The 19,415-nt window shown below is 37.0% G+C and overlaps 2 protein-coding genes across 2 annotated transcripts; one reads left to right on the top strand and one right to left on the bottom strand.

The window, feature by feature from the left end:
* Positions 1–3,561: 3,561 nt before the first annotated feature.
* On the bottom strand, positions 3,562–17,915 carry LOC141612111 (5'-3' exoribonuclease 3-like). The gene is made up of 23 exons (XM_074430830.1): positions 17,604–17,915; positions 16,263–16,365; positions 16,097–16,173; positions 15,812–16,003; positions 15,568–15,687; positions 15,419–15,481; positions 15,132–15,281; positions 14,858–15,022; positions 13,604–13,681; positions 13,429–13,515; positions 12,904–13,161; positions 12,677–12,772; positions 10,767–10,862; positions 9,247–9,317; positions 7,256–7,384; positions 7,108–7,184; positions 6,932–6,972; positions 6,768–6,842; positions 6,505–6,662; positions 5,686–5,790; positions 5,511–5,586; positions 4,870–4,991; positions 3,562–4,473 (listed from the first exon to the last, which is right to left on the bottom strand). Exons 1-23 carry the CDS (start codon positions 17,805–17,807, stop codon positions 4,011–4,013), a joined length of 3,006 nt encoding a protein of 1,001 aa, XP_074286931.1. The 5' UTR covers positions 17,808–17,915; the 3' UTR covers positions 3,562–4,010.
* A 977-nt stretch (positions 17,916–18,892) lies between these two features.
* LOC141587910 (uncharacterized) lies at positions 18,893–19,204 on the top strand. The gene has a single exon (XM_074409376.1). It carries the CDS (start codon positions 18,893–18,895, stop codon positions 19,202–19,204), a length of 312 nt encoding a protein of 103 aa, XP_074265477.1.
* The last annotated feature ends 211 nt before the right edge of the window (positions 19,205–19,415 follow it).

The following is a 19,415-nucleotide window of genomic DNA, read 5'->3' as shown; positions in this document are numbered from 1 at the left end:
TGATAGATTTGCTACTCTGCAATGGATAGTTTTTATTCTTAGGTTTGTCACAAGAACTTTATCGGTGTGTCTTCCACCGTTAAAGTTGTGTTTGTGTGGCCGTGAGTAAAGGCTTCTCCGCTTCTACCATATCGGTGTGTTTTCAGCTTCTGTTGCAAATTTTTACCTACGTCCTCAAACAAGAGACTTTACATTATTTTACTTATGTAGCATAGGAGAAAGGTCCGCGCAGACTGACAAGCAACCGCCTTGAACCTCGAAGACAGGCGTCTCGTTGTTGCCAGATGCGTACTCTATCATATATGTACGCATTACTTAGAATTCTAAACTGAATAAGGTGCAATAGTTACGTTTCATCGTTGTCAAAAAAAAAAAAAAAAAAAAAAAAAAAAAAAAAAAAAAAAGTTTCACATCTTTATTAAAACGAAAGAAATTGACCCACTTGTACAACCAAAATGCCTCAAAATACTGAGTCTCGTCTAGTCATTTTTCCTCTCCAAAAACTTTATTTCCCAAACATTATCTCAAAGAGGATAGAGTAGCATTGCATGCATAGACCAATACTCACCCCTAGGAGGACTACTCTTAGTGGGATAACAATGGAGATTGAACCAGAAACAAATCGACACATTGCACATTTTGACCTAAAAATGGTGTACATTTTTGACACTTTTAAGTTTCAACACTTATCTAAAACTAGTAATAGTAGCACTATCATGTGACACCTATTAAAAATTGCCAAAAATGGGATCTAAAAGTCATGAATTTTAAGTCATACGTAGTACAATAATACTAACTTAAAAATACAGGTGTCGGAATTACAATATACGTTGTACAAAAACTGTTTCACTAAAAATAGATGAACCTTCGTGCATGGGGAGGGGAGTATCATGTTGCCTTCCCGTTTTTGACTCCACACCAACTTTGTTGGGCATTTTACGTACCCTACACGCTTTTGAGTCATAATCTTGATGACTTTGGAAATAATTAATTAAAATTTGTTGATTGGAAAGAAAAACATTTCGTATTCTGATTTGATTTTACATTAATTTGAAGGCTAGTGTTTGTTTCCAAGTCGAATATGATACAACTAAATGCATTACTTGTTAAATATACAAGGTTGAAGAGTTTTATATACAAATATGGGAAAATCAATAAGACATTTTTGAGATGTATAGAAATAAATATATAATCTTCATCCCCGATAAAATATTTTTATAAAAAAAATGTTAAATGTACCTATTTTTCAAATATGAAACTTTGATCTTAATACCTTTTTTTTTTTTATCAAATTAAGCTAGGATCGACTTAAATGAGCTCATGAACATAGTGTCCAATCTATGCTCGGATTTACCATACCTAAATTATGTAATCAGTATTGATTCGACCCGAACCAACCGAATTGATTAACTCGCAACAACTTCAAACATCGTAACTTGAAACAAACCTTTTTTTTTTTGGCAGCAACTTGAAACAAACCTAATTGACATGAAATGTAACTAATGACCCCAAAATAACTTAACCTAAGCTGACTTGCACCCACATTTTCCATGTCAAAAAACAGGCCTAGAACCAAAAAAAAATTTAACCAAAGTCCATAACACACTCAAAATAACCCTACCAAAATTGACTAACAAAACCCTAAACTTCACAAGTTATACCTTTGTCAACAAATACATTTTTTTGAGAATATTGGGCACTAAAAATAGATGAACCTTCGTGCATGGGGAGGGAGTATCATGTTGCCTTCTAGTTTTTGACTCAACACCAACTTTGGTGGGCATTTATGCATTTTTGTTTTACGTACCCTACACGCTTTTGAGTCATAATCTTGATGACTTTGGAAATAAAATATTAAGTTTTGTGATAGGAAAGAAAAACATTTCGTATTGTGATTTGATTCTACATTTGTAGGATTAGGAATACGTAATTTGAAGGCTAGTGTTTGTTTCCAAGTGGAATATGATATCAAATGAACAAACAATTCAAAACTAAAACTTAGGTTAAATATACAGGTTGCTCGAAAGCCCTCGGTTTTCGGCTCGGTCAAAGCTCGGCTCGAGATAAAAGATATAGCTCGAGCTCTCACGTCGAATCCTAACTCACCCCCAATATATTGCCTTTGCAGCTTGTTTGACCCCAACAAAAAAAAAAAAAAAAAAAAAAAGATGTTAAATGTGTACCTATTTGGTCATCTATTGAAAATAAATAAATTAAAATATTATTTTATAAATAAAAACTTTAATAATTTTTTTTATCAAATTAATCTATTCTCGAATTTGAATTTTTAAATAAAAAATGAACATAATTAAAATAATGCTCAAAAAATAACCATACCTAAAGTTGAATCAATATTGATTCGACCCGAACCAATCGAATTGATTAACTGGCAACAACTTCAAACATCATAACTTGAAACAAACCTGATTGACATGAAATGTAGCTAATGAGCCAAAAATAACTTAACATGAGGTGACTTACACCCGCATTTTCCATGTCAAAAAAAGGCCTTGAACCAAAAAAAAATTTAAACAAAGTCCATAACACACTCAAATAACCCTTATCAAAATTGACTAACCAAACTCTAAACTTCACAAGTTCCACCTTTGTCAACAAATACATTTTTTTAGAATATTGGGCATTATTATCAAACATATCTCGAGGGGTAACAGGAAAAATGCTGAAATGCCATTAATATAAATGTCAATAAATTCAGACTTGAATTATAACGTCCTAACTCCCGACAATCATCAATTCTAAACTTAAGTCAGCATTATGCGTATTCACTAAATAAAATTCCCTAACATTCAGTCACCTCAAAAAAAAAAAAAAAAAAAATGAAACCCTCTAAAATTAAAGAACAATCACGCCAAAAAAGTAAAACTTGTACCACTCGTTTTGTGAGAATATTAATTAGCCGGCTTATCTAAGTCTGGTATATATATAAGTAGCGTTACAACTAGATATTGTTTTTCTAAAAATAGACTTAGTTTATAGAGTGAGCATTTAAACTATAAATGTCACATCCTTGCCAACAAACATGGGTTTATGAGTTGAAATCAGTATTATCTGTCAAACACACGAGGGGTAACAGGAAAAATGCTGAAATGCCATTAAATTCAAATGTCAATAAATTCAGACTTGAGAGTTAAGACGTCCTAACTCCCGACAATCACAACCTGTCTAAACTAAAGTCAGCATTATGCGTATTCACTGATTTCACACTTTTATTCTCCTTTGAATTTTCAGTCACCTCATCTTATCCTAATATTCTCCTCTAAACATGAACAGAAATAACAACGAAATTACAGATTTCAACTTCATAGATTCAGATTCTCATTTGTGGCGTGTTTTAAGCCAAGTCACAACCGGTTTAAATAATGATAAAAAAAGGAAAGGTGGTTATGAGATCATTTGTGACGTGTTTTAAGCCAAGTCACAACCGGTTTAAATAATGATAAAAAAGGAAAGGTGGTTATGAGATGTCATAAGTAACTTTACGTCACAAGCGAGAATAGCTGTTTTAACTTACAACTTCCAAAAATAAACCAACTTCTTTGATTTTATCGTCAACTTTCCTTGCGAAAATTATAATCATACAGTGAAACTTACATGGAGGCATCAAGGCCTTGTACAGTTGTACATATAGAACAGTTTCAGTTACAATCCAAAAAAAAAGAAAAAAAAAGAAGAAAACTGTTACAGTGTCACTCTGATAGTTCATTTGTATTCACTATATTTACTATTGACCCGAGTTACAGGTGATGAAGAACGTGTACGTGAAGTCGTGAATTTATGAAATCCATTACGACGACTGTTTTATGTGGTTTATTTCTTCACCAAAGGTGGAAATATAGTGAATCTAAATGGCTATTGTACATAAAAAGAGTTGGTACATAGTTTACAGCATCGTCTCCCTTAACCTAGCTGTTTTTAGCATGAGTCGGAGAACTTACCAGCGGCCTTGTCTTGGTGATGATTTTCTATTTGATCCTGATTTGATCCTCTGTCTAACGCCGAAATCGATTGCCCCCTTGTTGGGAATTATTACCAGGTCGTTGAGGATTGCTACTGTATCCTCGACCACCATTATCGGAGTGGGGCCTTCCACCCCACTGACTGTACCCACCAACACCATAGCTTTGGTGACTCTGACCTCTGTAACCACCCTGGTGATGGTATGAACCAGGCCTAACAGGCCCAGGTGCATAGTGTTGCCCATTTGGATGAGGATCAGTGGGGTAGTATCCCGGCGGAGCGGGGTCTGAATAATTATTACTTCTTTGGTAAGGATGGTTACGATTTTGGGCCATGGCCTCATTATGATAGCCATGGTATCTGCTATCTGGACGCATTGCAGCATGCCCGTAAGAAGGAGAGTTGGCATGCCTCGGACCATTGTATCCACCATGGTCACCCCGATTCTGTAAGCTGTTAGTAACCAGCCGATGTGCTCCCTCCCCAAGATTTGGCCTAGACACCAACCGGGAGAAAACAATTGTAAAAAGGCCAACTATTGTAGCACTTAGTTAAAACATGGACAAAACAATCTCCCCCTTACAATCACAAAAATGATCCCATCCTAAAGGGATCCCGTCCATAACGAGGTAAGGCGGACTAGATGTACGCAGTGTTACTCTGTGTTAAAATACGGAAGAGCTGTACCAGGATGGCCCTTAAAAGAAACAACATGTCGTTAAGGGGGTCATATTGCTTTTTTTGTTTTCCGTCGTTTTCATAAACCTAAGACTCTAAGAATAGCAAGTATTCAGCTCCATTGGAAATGAAAATGATGGTACTCCATACTTACCCAAAAAGAAAAGGAAGAAAACGAGTCGCAAGTTAAGAAACTTCTTAAAAAAATAATACCTTCGATTGTCCATATGTCGCCCCCCATTTTCATGCTGCCTATTTCCATTGCCCATATGATTACGCCTTCCAGTATCCTCGTGCCATAGGACCGGTTGTGTCACTTCCCCAATTGAGACAATCTGCCAAGGAAACAGAAGGTGTCAGGAAGGCTTACATAAAAACAGCAAAAAAGAAACCTAAGTAAATTTAACAGAGATATTTCTTTTATGCAGTTAAGGTGGGAAAAATCGGGAAAATACTGAGAAGACCATATAAAAGACGCCTGAATATCACCAATTCATGTCACAAGTCACGAGTCACGACAACAACATAGACTTGGTCCAAAATGGTTTGAGGCCGGCTAACAAGATTTTCCATATGAAAGTATGAAACCGTCACTCACAAAGTATATTTAGACATAATAGACTCACAAGTCAAACCAGATTACCCCTCTCCATAGGGTCACCAACAAAAAGGTTTAATGCTAGCCAAATCAAATACAACTATTAAGAACTTTGTAAAACATTAACTCCAGAACGGATGCAAACATGCACTTAATGCACAAATTACCGAAAATACAACTATAGTAACTCTGTGGATGAAGAAACACAGCAACAAATTCAGAGATTTAGAAGAAACTTCAAAAAACCAGTGTATACCTTTACAGGAAAGTTAACTCCCGGAGGTGGCTGTGCTATGTGCTTGTGATAGTCTGGGAGCTTGTATATTGCACAACTGCGTGAAAATCATGAAATTATCATAGAATTACAAACACATACGCTACAATGCTACATACATAACAATCTCACAATTGTACGAATTGTATATTCTTACATGACTTGGTTGTCAAAAATATCGTCCAATCCATCAACAGGGGACTTGAAAATGGGAGGGCATGGGTCTCCAGCACAAGGGCATATGTAACCATTCATTCCCACACTGCAAATAGACCAAAATGAAATCAGAAAACAAGCAGAATAGTCTCAAAATTCACACACGCAATTTTCTAACAGTTACGAATTTACGATTTTAATTAAATAGAGGCATAATGTTGGAGTAACCATCAATAGATGGCGAAAATGTTTGCTAAAGATTGACCGATTAAGAGGCGGACCAAATTAACATTTTCCTAAACGTTTGAAGCCATTGACAGAGCATACTACTCTTATACATCCTGCCTATTCATTAAAAGAAGTTTTTGTATCCTTGCAACACAACACCATTAGTAAACACTTGTATGCCCAACAAACGTCTTAGGATATACAGAGTACTTAGACCAGATCCCAGCAAATACTTGATAGTAGAAAGCTATGATGTCAACCTGATTCGGTAGGATAGTACCGACTTGTCAAAAGAAAATATAAAACGAAGCGCAATCACTTCAGTCAGCAATTCTATCGCTACAAAGTAGTTATAGTGAGCCACAAGCCCGGACGATCTGAGCACAACAAAGTTTGTTTTTGTGTGAACTCCAAATACTTCTAAATTTCAAATACTGGACCAGCCTTTGGAACCAGGTCTATATGCATCAGGCCATCAGAGTATATACCCTCGGGATAAAATTCTTTAGAGAACCACCACAGTAAAGAACTAAGCATGACTAGAACACAAACGAAAGCAGATATTTTACACTCTCAACAACGCAAATAATACCTAGCTTTAGGGTCAATTTTTTCTCTGACTGATGCCCGATCCGTCTCATTCATCTGCTTACAACGATCATCGAGAGAAAATATGTATGGTGACAATGGATGGGATACTGCCACAAATAACATGTCAGACATGGTAGTGTTCCTCCTCTTTTCTTCTTCCTGGAGAAATACAACGGATTATCAAGGTATGAATATGGACGATTTGTAGCAGAATAGAGAGAAAAAGACAACCAAATCATGTTTGGTTTCTATTTTAAAACACACCGTTAAAGAATATTCAACTTTCTTTATCTCTGCAAGGAGGCGACCTTCATCAATGAACGGCAATTTTGCAATTCCCTGTAACATTTCGAAAATAATACATCTGCATAACTTACAGTAGCAGTCCAAACTAAAAAGCGAAGCAGGAAAGAAGAGGGAAAGCAAACCTGCCAGGAAAAACGCTTCCCATTCATGTCAACGTCAAAATCTAGGAGGAGGGAAGAGAATGGTTAACAAAAACCTTGAATGCAACACAACCTCAAAAACCACGCAATTAAGCTCTCTTTAAAAGCTACCGTACACAACATCAGGTAACTGCACATTGCCAACGATTTATACATACCTTGTGGGTAAAAATCAACAATTGCGGAATCAGGATCACTCATCAGCTTCCTGTATTGCACTGGAAGTGCATGGGCACTGCACATAAACATATCATTAAAATCCTAGATACAGCAAGTAACAAAGCAAGAGAAAGGTAATTTGTACACCTTGCTGCAGGAAAAACTCCCATAAGTTGATCAAATGGTTTGAAAGGAGTGCCCAGATCAAAACTAATATCTAAATTAGCGATATCCTTGATGTCGGAAGCAAACGGAGCATAATGATATGGATAGAACCTACAAAGAAAAGAACAGAATGAGAAGTAGAAGCAAAGGGAGATATAATGCAACAAACTCAGGCACTCAGCACGACAAAGACATGCGCCTGTCAAATTCAGTAGGACAAATGGACAATGCAAAAAAAAAACATATGGACCGAGTCAAACATCTAGATTCAGACACCCAGAAAAGGAATATAATGTGAACATTGAAAATTTTAGTAGACAATGAACTTGTCTGCTCAGCCACTACTATAATAAAGGCTAATTCAGAATCAGGGATACTGGATTCTCTTAAGCCTCCTATGATCGTAAACCGATACACACGTATTTATCCGCAATACATTTTCTTATCGATTCACTGGAATTCATGCTAAATACTCTCAAATTACCGAATTACTAAGTGATATACTTGGAGAAAACAGACAAAGAAACGCGCAAAAGTAAGCAACAAAAACTTAAGCTCATGTGAATGTTATTTAAAACAACATAACAGTTTGATTATAAGATCGGAGCTGTAACTCAAAAATTAGAACCAAAAAGCCATGGAATGCCTTGGACCACACAACCTATGCACGCCTTGGAGTCTTTGGACCATGAGTTAGCAAACATGTGGCAATACAATGTGTAAAATCCACATTTTCATAAATTACGCCATTTCGTGGTACTATTGGCCAGTACTCCCTCCTCCATCCCAAATTTATTGCTGGTCAAACAATATCGGCTTTGACCAAAAAAACTCGTAGTATTTAATAGTTACAACACTTTTAATGAAAATGATAAGACGCTGGTGGTTTTGTAAATCAAACGTTGACACTTTACAGTATATCTCAACATATACTGATTGTCCAGCGAAGTCCGAATGGACAACAAATTTCGATTGAGGAGTCTTAGGATTTAGGACTAGAGTCTACAACTGCAACGATTTTTCCATTTCCAATTATTATTGGCTAGTATCTTGATGTTTTGTATTTGATATATTGGTTTTTGAAGTGTACGCAGCAGGCTATCGTATTATGACTTATCCATTATCTAAACCCTGTTTTTCTAAATATCATTTTGCATTTTAATTCTTTAAACAAGTTCGAACTAAACAATCTGGATTGTAATATTTCAAGAGTATCGAATACTCTAGTCCGAGTGAATCGCGTATTTCTATTACATATTTATATCAAAGGTTCTACAAATTAGTAACATGGCTCATATAGAGAACAGTATCATCAAGGTTATTGTATCAGCAGCCACAGCATGGCAAATTTTACAAGCAAAACAATTCAATGTGCTTGAGAACCCCTCTACTCTGACATATAAGTATATAACTACATAAAAATCTGAGATAAGAACAGATAGACGCATAAGTACTGTAGGGAAAAAAATTTTAAAGAAAAAAAAAAAAAAACCTAATAGTATTGTACTTCTTAAACCATGTACCAATCCAAACAATCTCACCCAAAAACCAGTTCAGACTAGCACGTAAATAATCTTATCTGTGCCTAATGTCTCCAACGGTCCAAGGTTCATCAGCCACCAGCAAGAAATGAATCAAGCAAATCTAGATGCAGTGATGCACTACCTAACAAAAGAACCTGGGATAGCAAACCCCCTCTCCCTACCCACAAAATAAATAAGGAATACAACAAAGGACCTAGTAAGCAAAGAGCCAAAGAACTCCTGTCACGGTTTCAAGATAAAATGAAACACATTCTACACCATAACTAGCAATCAGTTACATGTAATTAAGATACAAAATATAGTGCAATTTACGAAGATAAATAACAGTAGAGAGTGTCAGCACATGCTGAAGATAAGAGGCTCTTGGGCGTGATTAACTGTAATTCTGTAAAACAAGAAGACGTGAGAAATGGGAGCAAGGAAACTCACCATTGCCATGAGCACACACCTTCGTAGTAATAATGCATTACCCAACACAAGCCTTCAGTGTACTTCAAAACCTGCAAGAATAACACATTTAGTGCACGTATATTGTCATAGATAAAATTTCATAGCGTATAAATTATGGCAATGGTGAGTTTCTCAGTGGATTAAAACCAAACTTCAATCACTGAATATAATTTGTAAAGAATCACTTGACATATCTATGCAAATGTAACATTATCTTCTAATGCACGTATATTGTATAAATAAAATTTTATAGCATATAAATTATGACCAACATATACAACAGTAATCCTATTTGATTGTTTGCTTCAGTGCAACGTCACTGGTATAACAAAGATCAGTCCTAAAGCCTCAACAGACATGGTCAATGCGCAGTGTAACTGATGTTTCAGTTGTCAGGCTAAAGACATACACTAATAAGAAAGAGACAAGATCAGATTTAATGAGAAGGCGTGCATAGATGAGAAAGGAGAAGGGTCATTATGATCCATTACATTGGGTCAGGACAGATACAATAGCAAAGCCTCCGCTAAAAATTTACTTCTGTTTTCAAAGTAAAAACATTTTTATCCCTAACCTATCTCTCCTTATGTCACCATTTATTCATGGTAGCTCCACAATCAACCAACATCTTTTCTCTCTCCTCCAATTCCAATGCCAGTCCCGGCTGCTCCTGGCCATCTCTTCGTTGATCCCAACCACCACATACCATCCTCTCTTTCTAGTCTTTCCTGTTCTATTTAAGTAAACTTGCCAAGGAAAATGCTGGACCCGTCAGGAAGAGAATCTAACCGGTTTAAGGTAAAGTAGTTCTAGGTGGATGTTTGAAGCTCTGTGGCTCTGTGAGTTCATCTATGGTGCAGATCAATGTGGTGTTTTTAAACAAGAAAGGCGAAGATTTGTACTGGCGGTAGCCCTTTGCTTCTGCCAGGTTTTCATAGACAAGGGAGAGTGTGAAAGCAGACAACGTAAACAAATGTGTAGAAATAGTGCAAATCCAGCAAGATGCATCTTTTGATTTTGTAGGATGGCAATTGGCATGTCCAAGCATAGATAGACCATCAACAAGTACTCTAATTTACGAAATAAATCCAAATAGGTCACTAATGACCATGCTTCTGATTCACTGTAAACTAGTAGGTAGTTGCATTTCTCATCACTGATCAGTGTGTAAAACGTTCTTTCATGATAGCAAGCCAAGTAACCCCTAACTTTCCTTAACCAGCTTATACAGCTGGAACCCATTTAAGTCTTTAATGCTTCACAAATGTTTTTATGGAGACTAGTAGAGCTGTAGAGAAAGAAAAAGCAAAGCAGATAAAAAATGCTAAAGCAAATAAAAAATGTCAAGTAAACCCCAAAAGTTGGTTCCTACATCATTCCAGAAAAAATGAAGAAGCTTGCTAAAAGAAGCACTTGCATATACTGAAAGAGCATTTACTGAAGGGTAACAGTATCCAAACAAGAATAATAAAGATAGCATTCTGATATAAGCAACTTACCACATCTTTCCGTATTGCTTCCATCTCTTCAGGAGATTCGGCAACGAATTTTCCCTCATAGTACCTTTCTTTCCAACCAGGCACCCCTAATTTGATCTGCACAGTAGACATAATTGTAAATTTTCCTTAATAATTTTACGGCTTTAAACTACACAAATTTTCAGCAGCTACGCTCTGCTTAACTGGAAAGTTCTAATGAATTTAACACATTCTTTCCAAACAACACTGTTAGACAGCCCTCCCAGCACTCTTCTGAAAGCAAATCAATAACTATGGATGTCAGAGGCACGGGTACAAGTGGGTACCACACCACATCCACCCTAGTTGGAGCAGGTATGGGTATAGTTTTGGCGGGTGTGGGTACAAAATTTGTACCAACCATGGGTAGTGCGGCTGAGATGGATTTTGCATCATTCCCACCTCATACCCGCCTACCCGCCACTTATTAAAAAAAATAAGGTTATTATGACTGTTTTATGAAGTTTTACTGGCCTCTTGTTGAAAATCATAATTATAAACAGAAAACAAAAACCTTTCGGAAATTCATAGTGGTTAGACTAGATTTGTAAGGTTCGTCGAACTAAACCCCCAAAAACCCTACAAATTAAATACTACAATAATTCAATTATCAAACATCCATATATTAGACTAATTTATGATGAAAAAGCTACCGAATAAAATTGATCTTTGGGTACACGGGGCGGGCATGAGGTTAGATTTCTACCCATTGGGGCGGGTATTGGTTTTGAAAACGGTAATGAGGAAGTAGAAATCGGTGATCTATGGTCCACATAGAATAGCAGGGAAATATGACTTTCAGATCAAATTTTGAAATACTGGAGAGGCAACAAAATTCTGAATTCTTATAGGGGACCCACTAGGAACCCTCAAGAAATATACATATTTCGTTGGTTTGGTAGAGGAACATCAATAAAGAATCAAAAATCAGCTAACTCATCTCTTCAAGAGTATAACAAACTGCAAAGTAGTCTTGCACTTAATGCACTACAAGAATTAATTGCCCGGGCGACTATCATAGGCAGTCGCTAATATTAGTCGCCCGTGAACAGAATTCTTGTAGTGATGGTTCGGATCATTTCAACTATTGAGCTGCACTTGAAAGATGTCTCATGTGAGTAGTGAAATCCATATTACTCGGCGTTAACTAACCCAGCTTATGAGCTACACCGCCTCAAGTTCTCATAACATGAATACAAGGAAGAGGCATTAAAATTTATACCAGTTTTTAAAACAGGGTGTAAGCAAACAATAAGCGAACAAGCTCAACCAAAACCTATAAGTAAAGCTAAACGAATGAACAAGAACGTTACATCCAGTCATCCATGCTCGTTTGATAACAAGTGCGCTCGAGTAAGATCTACATTTATGTTCACGAACAAAAAAAAATTATTTTATGCTTGATAAATTTTGTGTAATATAGTGAATGCTTGTCCAAACATGGAGAGCTTGTCTTGAGCTCAATAACAGAAACAGACCTTGAGCCAAGTCAAATGCTCCATTACTCGGCTCGGGTTGTTTCCTCCAACTTAACAACTGGCGTTAATAAGCATCAGTTATACATGGGTGTCACCCCAAGGCCTCACGGCATCTTTTGTTTTTTTGTTACGTGGGCATCACCCCCTTGATTTCCCATAATTAAAACTCGCTCATCAAAAAAAGAAGTATAGGCATCCAGCTATTTAATATCAAACAATGCGAAATTCCACCACAAAAGACTCGAGGAGTTGAGTGCTATTAGAAAAAGAAAAAGAAACAAACATCGTCGCCATCATCAGTGCTTCATGTAACATCAATTCTCACTTGTTGATAGACAATGCATCATAAAACAGCATACCAAATCACCAATTAAAACCTTCAGCCAAAATAAATGAAAAAAAATGGGGGCACACCTTATCTTCCTCTCTTTCCTCTGATTTAAATACATCTGACTTCTCACGAATAGACTCTTTTAGCCTTGCTTTCAAATCCTCCTTATTTTCATGTGCCTAAAGAGTAGAGATGAATGGCAAACGCAATCAATCCCTTACATCTGCATTTAAATTTCAATGTCCAACAGTACAAGATACCGAAGAGACATATTTGCATAAAGGATCTCTCCTAAAGCAGGAAAACATACTTCTTTCTCAAGGCTATCCTCTGCTTCTACAATAGCAGCACCAATTGTTGCTGATGAAGAAAGACGTGCTGCTTTGCGAGGGGAATTATTTGAACAGCCACTCTGTCCCTTTTGGAATGGGGAAGGTGATGAGGCTGAAGCAAGACGAGACCCCTGAAATCGTGAAACTGGAACCAACGACTCGGGCACATACTGAGGTTGAGCATCATCTCCTCTTTTGGTCTGACCTTTTTCACGTTTAATCCTATCTTCTTGCCGCTGAACAAACAAGCAGTGAAAATTTAGTAAATATAAGAATAATAGTACTGGTCATATGAGTCCCACCAAAGACACCTCGAAATGAGACAATCCATTGTAATTCAGTCTAACAAGGATGAAAAACATGTGAGTCCCTATGTGACCTATCTCAGTCTAACAAGGGTGAAAACTGAAAAAAGACCATTGCATAACCCAACTTCGTGGCTTCAGCCCCTTCATTACCACAACCATCATCAAACTGCATTTAGTAGTTGGTAACAAACTAACCTGTTGCAACCGAGCTCTTTTGTCAAAAATTTTATCCTCATATGATCCAACAGCTTGTATGAAATACTCGACCCTATCCAGGTTAGGCTGGAAACAAAATGACACAAATATTGTTTTGAAAGTAATCTCACAAAAAATAATTAATTAAAAAAAAAAAAATCAATCCACTTTATACCTTACTTCCATCAGTCAGATACCCACCCAATGCACGAAATTCCTTCTTATACACAGCCATCAATAAATTGATAGCTCCCTGAATGACGGAAAGAATAGTTGAGAACTCATATAGTAAATCAAATCCCGTGTAGATGACATAGACATATAGATCACCCAGATATATATCATAAAGATAAACCCATTTAAAGAACAAAAACCCTTGTACATTCTCAAGCTGAGACACAGATGTCCTCAACTTTTTGCAATTTGAACTTTATTTTGTCCCCGAGTATCGAGAGCATATATAGTTGGCAATAAATTCAAACACTAAACGCATTAACGCGTCCCAGAGTTATGTAGAGCACGTCGTTATGTAGAGCACGTCATATTACAATGACTGCCATATAAACTGCTATTTTTATATTATATATGTGCAAGTAAAACCGGCGAAACTTAACCAGGCCCAAAAAGCATAACATGAAACCAACATGCAGTTATTAAGACTAGGACTGGACTTATTTATGTAACCGGGTCGACAATAACCATGCATGAAAGTTATTTGGGTTAAATTCAGTTAACATTATAATTTACATTAGCCAAAAAAAACACAAGGTCTTCAAAAAAGACAGCCTAACACAATTTTTGGCGTCGCTGCAGTTACTCATAAATTACAATTGAATATGTGGAATCTAATCCATATTAATAGTATGTCTCATAGTTTTCTCTGGGTGAGACTGACTCTCGAACCATATTTCTGACTCTCGGAACCATATTTGAGCTAAATGGGTTAAATAGGTACATTAAAGTATTAAACGCGTCAAGCGGGTAACATTGACCTGCTTATTTATCCAATGGATTAGACGAGCCAGTATGTGTTACGAAAAAAAATGGTCATGTTCAGGTCATAATGAAGAACCAAGTTAAGTATTTGGGTCACGTTCATGTTGAGGAGTTAAGTAATTATAATTGAGAAGAGCACAAACGCCACATCATTTTCAAAGCCTATGTGAAACATATAACATGAAATGCATGCAATTACATTCACCTCCTAAACATTTCAGATCAATTATTACAGATTCGAATTTTAAACTTGAAAACAATATGGCATAACAATTGAAAGATCAATGCCGCAAAGAAGGTAAATAAGCACAAATCATCTGTAATGCAAAAAAATAAATGATTTATCAGGACATCAAATCCGAACGAATTACAAGGATATAACATGTATGTTAACTTCGATAAATCGAACGTAAGTAACATAAGACATACAAACCTCGCGAATTTCCAAAGTGGGCATATGAGGTAAAAAGTCATTGCCAACGAAGAAGCAAATGAAGATAAAATCATCTATTATGCACTCAAAATCAATCTTGACAGAAGGATCGGGAATCCTGAACTCATGCTCCAGATACTCCCGTAAAGTCCACACATTGACAAACTGCAAAATGGAGTTCCAACTAGGATGAGAACAAGATGACAGGAACAAAATGTGTACTTTTTTCTTGGCACGGGGCATTTCTTTGAAAAAATTTAGAAAATAGACAAACCTGAAAAGGTTTATGGGACACACCACCATCTACGCTTTTCTCATCAAATTCTCCAGCTTTTCTCTTTGCCTTACCTTCGCAGGCCGCAGCTAAATGGCCTACCTGCCCACACAAGAAGCACTTATCTTGCTGTCCAGGGGTGAATACAATCTGCAATAACATTCAGACATATATCAAACCAAAGTGTCAAAGGGTAATCACATTACCAAACGCAATGGGTAAGACACAAAGTGATCTGCACCAATAAAATATAGAGGCAACAAACAGGGACAAATTTATAATCAGACCTCTCGCAGGATTGAAAAATGGACCTCGTGGCTAGCCAGTGCCAACATAATCAAATCAGCGTCCTATTCAACAACATAAAGAGAGAAAGTGAAACTTAATATACAAGGAATACATGTTTAAAATTCCTGCATATAACTATAAGACATACCAATCCATAGAGACAATGCCTTGTATTTGGATCATATCCAGGAAGATTCCTCTGAAGACGTATGTATGACATAATTTTGTGCTCCCCTTCCCCAGGAACATTAGCATCAGATAATATAACCTAACAGTGACCAGCCATAACTTAGTACTCCAGCATAAACACAACTTAACGTCACAACTCACAACTATGAAAATTGAAAACCATATACATCATCATATCAGATCATTACATGTTACTATACTACCTTGATGGATTTCCATCCTGGGTCACTATTTAGTCTCAGATGAACATAATATTGCAAAGCAATTGACAGTACTGCCATAAACTCTGTTCCAGGAGTGATAACATTGGAATCACAGGTTTGAGACTCCTCTTTAGGAGGAAGCTTTCTACCCTCCTGTTCAAATTCCTGGCGCAGTCGTTCTTCTTCAGCTGCCTAGAAGAATCACAGAAAAATTCAAATGAACATGTAAGTCACAGTGAAAGAGACGAAGACAAAGATAACATAAAGGAGAAGGACACTACATACAGCATCTGATGCATCTTTAGCAGCCCTGAATCGCCTCGAACGCTGCTGATTCATCTTAGCTCTAGGAGCAACACCATCTGGAAACAGAGCAGGCTATATGAATGGATGTCTAAATGATAAAAATCACATAATTAAGCTTGTATTATTAAACATAACTGACACCCACCTATCGCCATATACAGAAGCTTTCTCGGACGAACCATATTAAAGAGCCTATCTATGTAATCGAACATATTCTGAAATACTTCGTCAAAGGTTGATGGAGAAGGCTGCATGATGTGGAAGGAGACATTCAGAAACACTAACGATAACCCACATAAAATAAAAGCCATCAAGAAAGATACGATTCCAAGTGCAATCACATTTCTTTCCAATAAGTTAAGTTGCCTTTGACTGAAAACATGAACGAAACATCCGCCAATGTTTATTTATTATTTATTCATGTAAACATAAGTAATACACTGTCACTTAAATCCTACAAAGCAGCATACAAACATCACAGCTCAGCAATGTACTACTGAAGGTAGACTGAGCATATACTCAATGCTTGAACACTTCAAATAGACAGTGTTTTTAACTTGGCATACCTAATCAGCTCAACTCAATACCTCCATCGAATTGCAAACTGATCATCTATGTGTATTACGTCATATCACTAAGTTAGAGACTGACAAGTAGGTTATAAGTATCCGTATTACTTATTTTTACAAGGCCGTACAACAAGTTAGGAATTCTATTTCAACATAGGGTACAGATTCATTCCACTCCACACCCACCACAAGCCGCCTTGAGCCATTGATGTAATACTATCATCCTAATTCTAATACTTTATATCAACTCAAAGCTTTAAGGATGTCTTTGGATAGCAAAAGTGGAGGGAAAGGGAGGGGAGGAGAAATGAGGGAGGGGAAAGGGAGAGAAGGGAAGGGGAGGGGGAATGAGGTGTGGGTGTTTAGACACAATTTCTCTCCAAATCTTGCCTATTGTGGAGAGATTTTGATTAGGTTTGGAGGAGGGAAATTGAATCCCTCCAAATCTCTCCCCCTCCATTTCCCTCCACCCTCATTTGCTATCCAAACAAGGGATTTTAAATCTCCTACTCTCCCTCCCTTTCTTTTCCCTACAAATCACTCAATCCAAACACAACCTAAAAGATTCCTTAATAAAGACCCCTCACAGCAATCTTCATTCATCCCCACACCCGTCACAGCGCGAGAATTGTGTAGGACTTCGAACCATTAAGGTAATACTACTGTCCTAAGTCTAATACCTTATATCAACTACCAGCCCTAAATCACTGAAATGTACTCCTTCCGTTTAAGTCATTTCACTACATAATTCAAAATCTCTTCACAATTTCACAACATAATTAAAAATCCTCCTCGCATATTTTGATAAACGTATCGACATAAAACTTCACTAGTAAATCAACTATCCAAATCAGCAATAAACTAAATTGACAGCACAATCAATTAAATTAAACCGAAATAAACGGAGAAAATTATACCCGATCATCAGGATGAAAGCAAGGATGAATAATCCCATTCATATCAAGATATAAATTATCATACTCAATATCATTAGGGTTAGCTTTACTAGTATCAATCGGAATCTTAATTCCGTCAATAACCACCGCTTCTTCCTCCACCACATCGACGATTATCAACGGATACTTCTCCGCTAACCACCGATAAAACGCCGGAACTCCCATTTACTTCGCCGGAAAATCGAAAAACCCTAATTTCTGAGGAGAGAGAAAAACCCTAATTTCAATTTGAGAGGGAAAATAAACGAGATTTTGATTTCGCGGCGGAGTGGTAAAAAGGAAAACTAAAAGATTTGTTAAATGACTGTTATGCCCTTGAGAACCTGATCGAGATGGGTGTTTTTTTTTTAGGAGTAAGGGTAATAGAGTAAATAAGGAGATGAGAGTGTTAGCCGTTACCGTTAGGTTAGTTATTATTGAATTATTGCTGACATGTCGGCGTGCTGTCGTTGTATTCTCGTATTTGTACGGTATTTGTGGTGAATTGTGACAGTTTTTCTAATTCGGTGTGCTACTAGAAGTCTACGAAAAGGCTAGAAATACACGGTGTACAAGGGTCTTGGTATATAGGCCAGTGAGTGCGCGCCATGTGGAGTTTGGTAGGGATTATATAAAATCTTTTTCAAATCATTTTTTAAAATGGGACAATAGGAGGAGAGAGGAGGGCAAGGGGAATGGAGTACATGGTACAGAGTATATCATTACATTTTTCCTATGTTCAAAGGATTTCGATATACCTTGGAGGAACGAAATTGATTTTATTTCCGTTCATTTCCCTTCAATAAAATTTGATATCTGAAGGAAGGAATACAATTCTCATATCCCCCTCCCCTATCCCTTCCTTTAATTCTTATATCCAAACAATGCCTAAAAGTATTACTCGTATTTGTTAAATTTGTTTTGAACATTGGTTGCGTTACCAACCATGTTTAGTCTATTCTCAAATGACCTTATTAACTAAGTAGGCGATTTTTGTTGATATAACAAACACTTGAACGAGAAAAAAAGTGTTAAGGTAGGCAACTTTTGTTAATGTCACAAAAAGCTAAACTCGAAAACTTGTTTGGGATAGAGAGGTAATCTACAAGTTGATTCGAAAGTTGTACACTTGTAATAATCCTGCATGCTTTGATGTTGTATTTCTGCGATATGCGCAGGTCTTTGTACCCGACCTACTCTTCTTTGGAAGGTCATACACCACACAACAAGAGAGAACAGAGGCCTTCCAAGCAAGGTGCTTAATGAAGTTAATGGACATCCATGGCGCCCAAAAATTGAGCTTTGTAGGTATAAGCTATGGAGGCTTTGTAGGATATAGCTTGGCAACTCAGTTTCCTGAGGTGGTTGAGAAGGCGGTGTTGTGCTGCACAGGGGTGTGCCTTGAAGAGAAGGACATGAAGGAGGGTTTGTTTAAAGTTAGAGACTTAGAAGAGGCTACCAGGATCTTAATGCCTCAAACTCCGGATAAATTAAGGGAGTTGATGAGGCTTTCGTTTGTTAAACCCCCCAAAGGAGTTCCGAATTGGATTTTGTCCGATTTCATAAATGTGAGTCGTCTTTGAGATTCTTGTTTTTGGGAGAGATTAGAAGTTTGATGCTATAAAATATTATTAAAAGGCATCCTAAAAATGCCAACTAGACAAAGCCACGTAGGATGTGGAAAAGCCACATAGACATTCACATTGCCACCTTGGTTAAGATTGACACACGTCTACCCAACAATTCTCCACGCAGACATCTATACTATATAGTTAAAATGCTACTTATACCATT

The sequence above is a fragment of the Silene latifolia genome, chromosome 1 (genome assembly GCF_048544455.1).
Source record: "Silene latifolia isolate original U9 population chromosome 1, ASM4854445v1, whole genome shotgun sequence".
Lineage (NCBI taxonomy): Eukaryota > Viridiplantae > Streptophyta > Magnoliopsida > Caryophyllales > Caryophyllaceae > Silene > Silene latifolia.
This window is presented reverse-complemented; position numbering and strand designations above follow the sequence as displayed.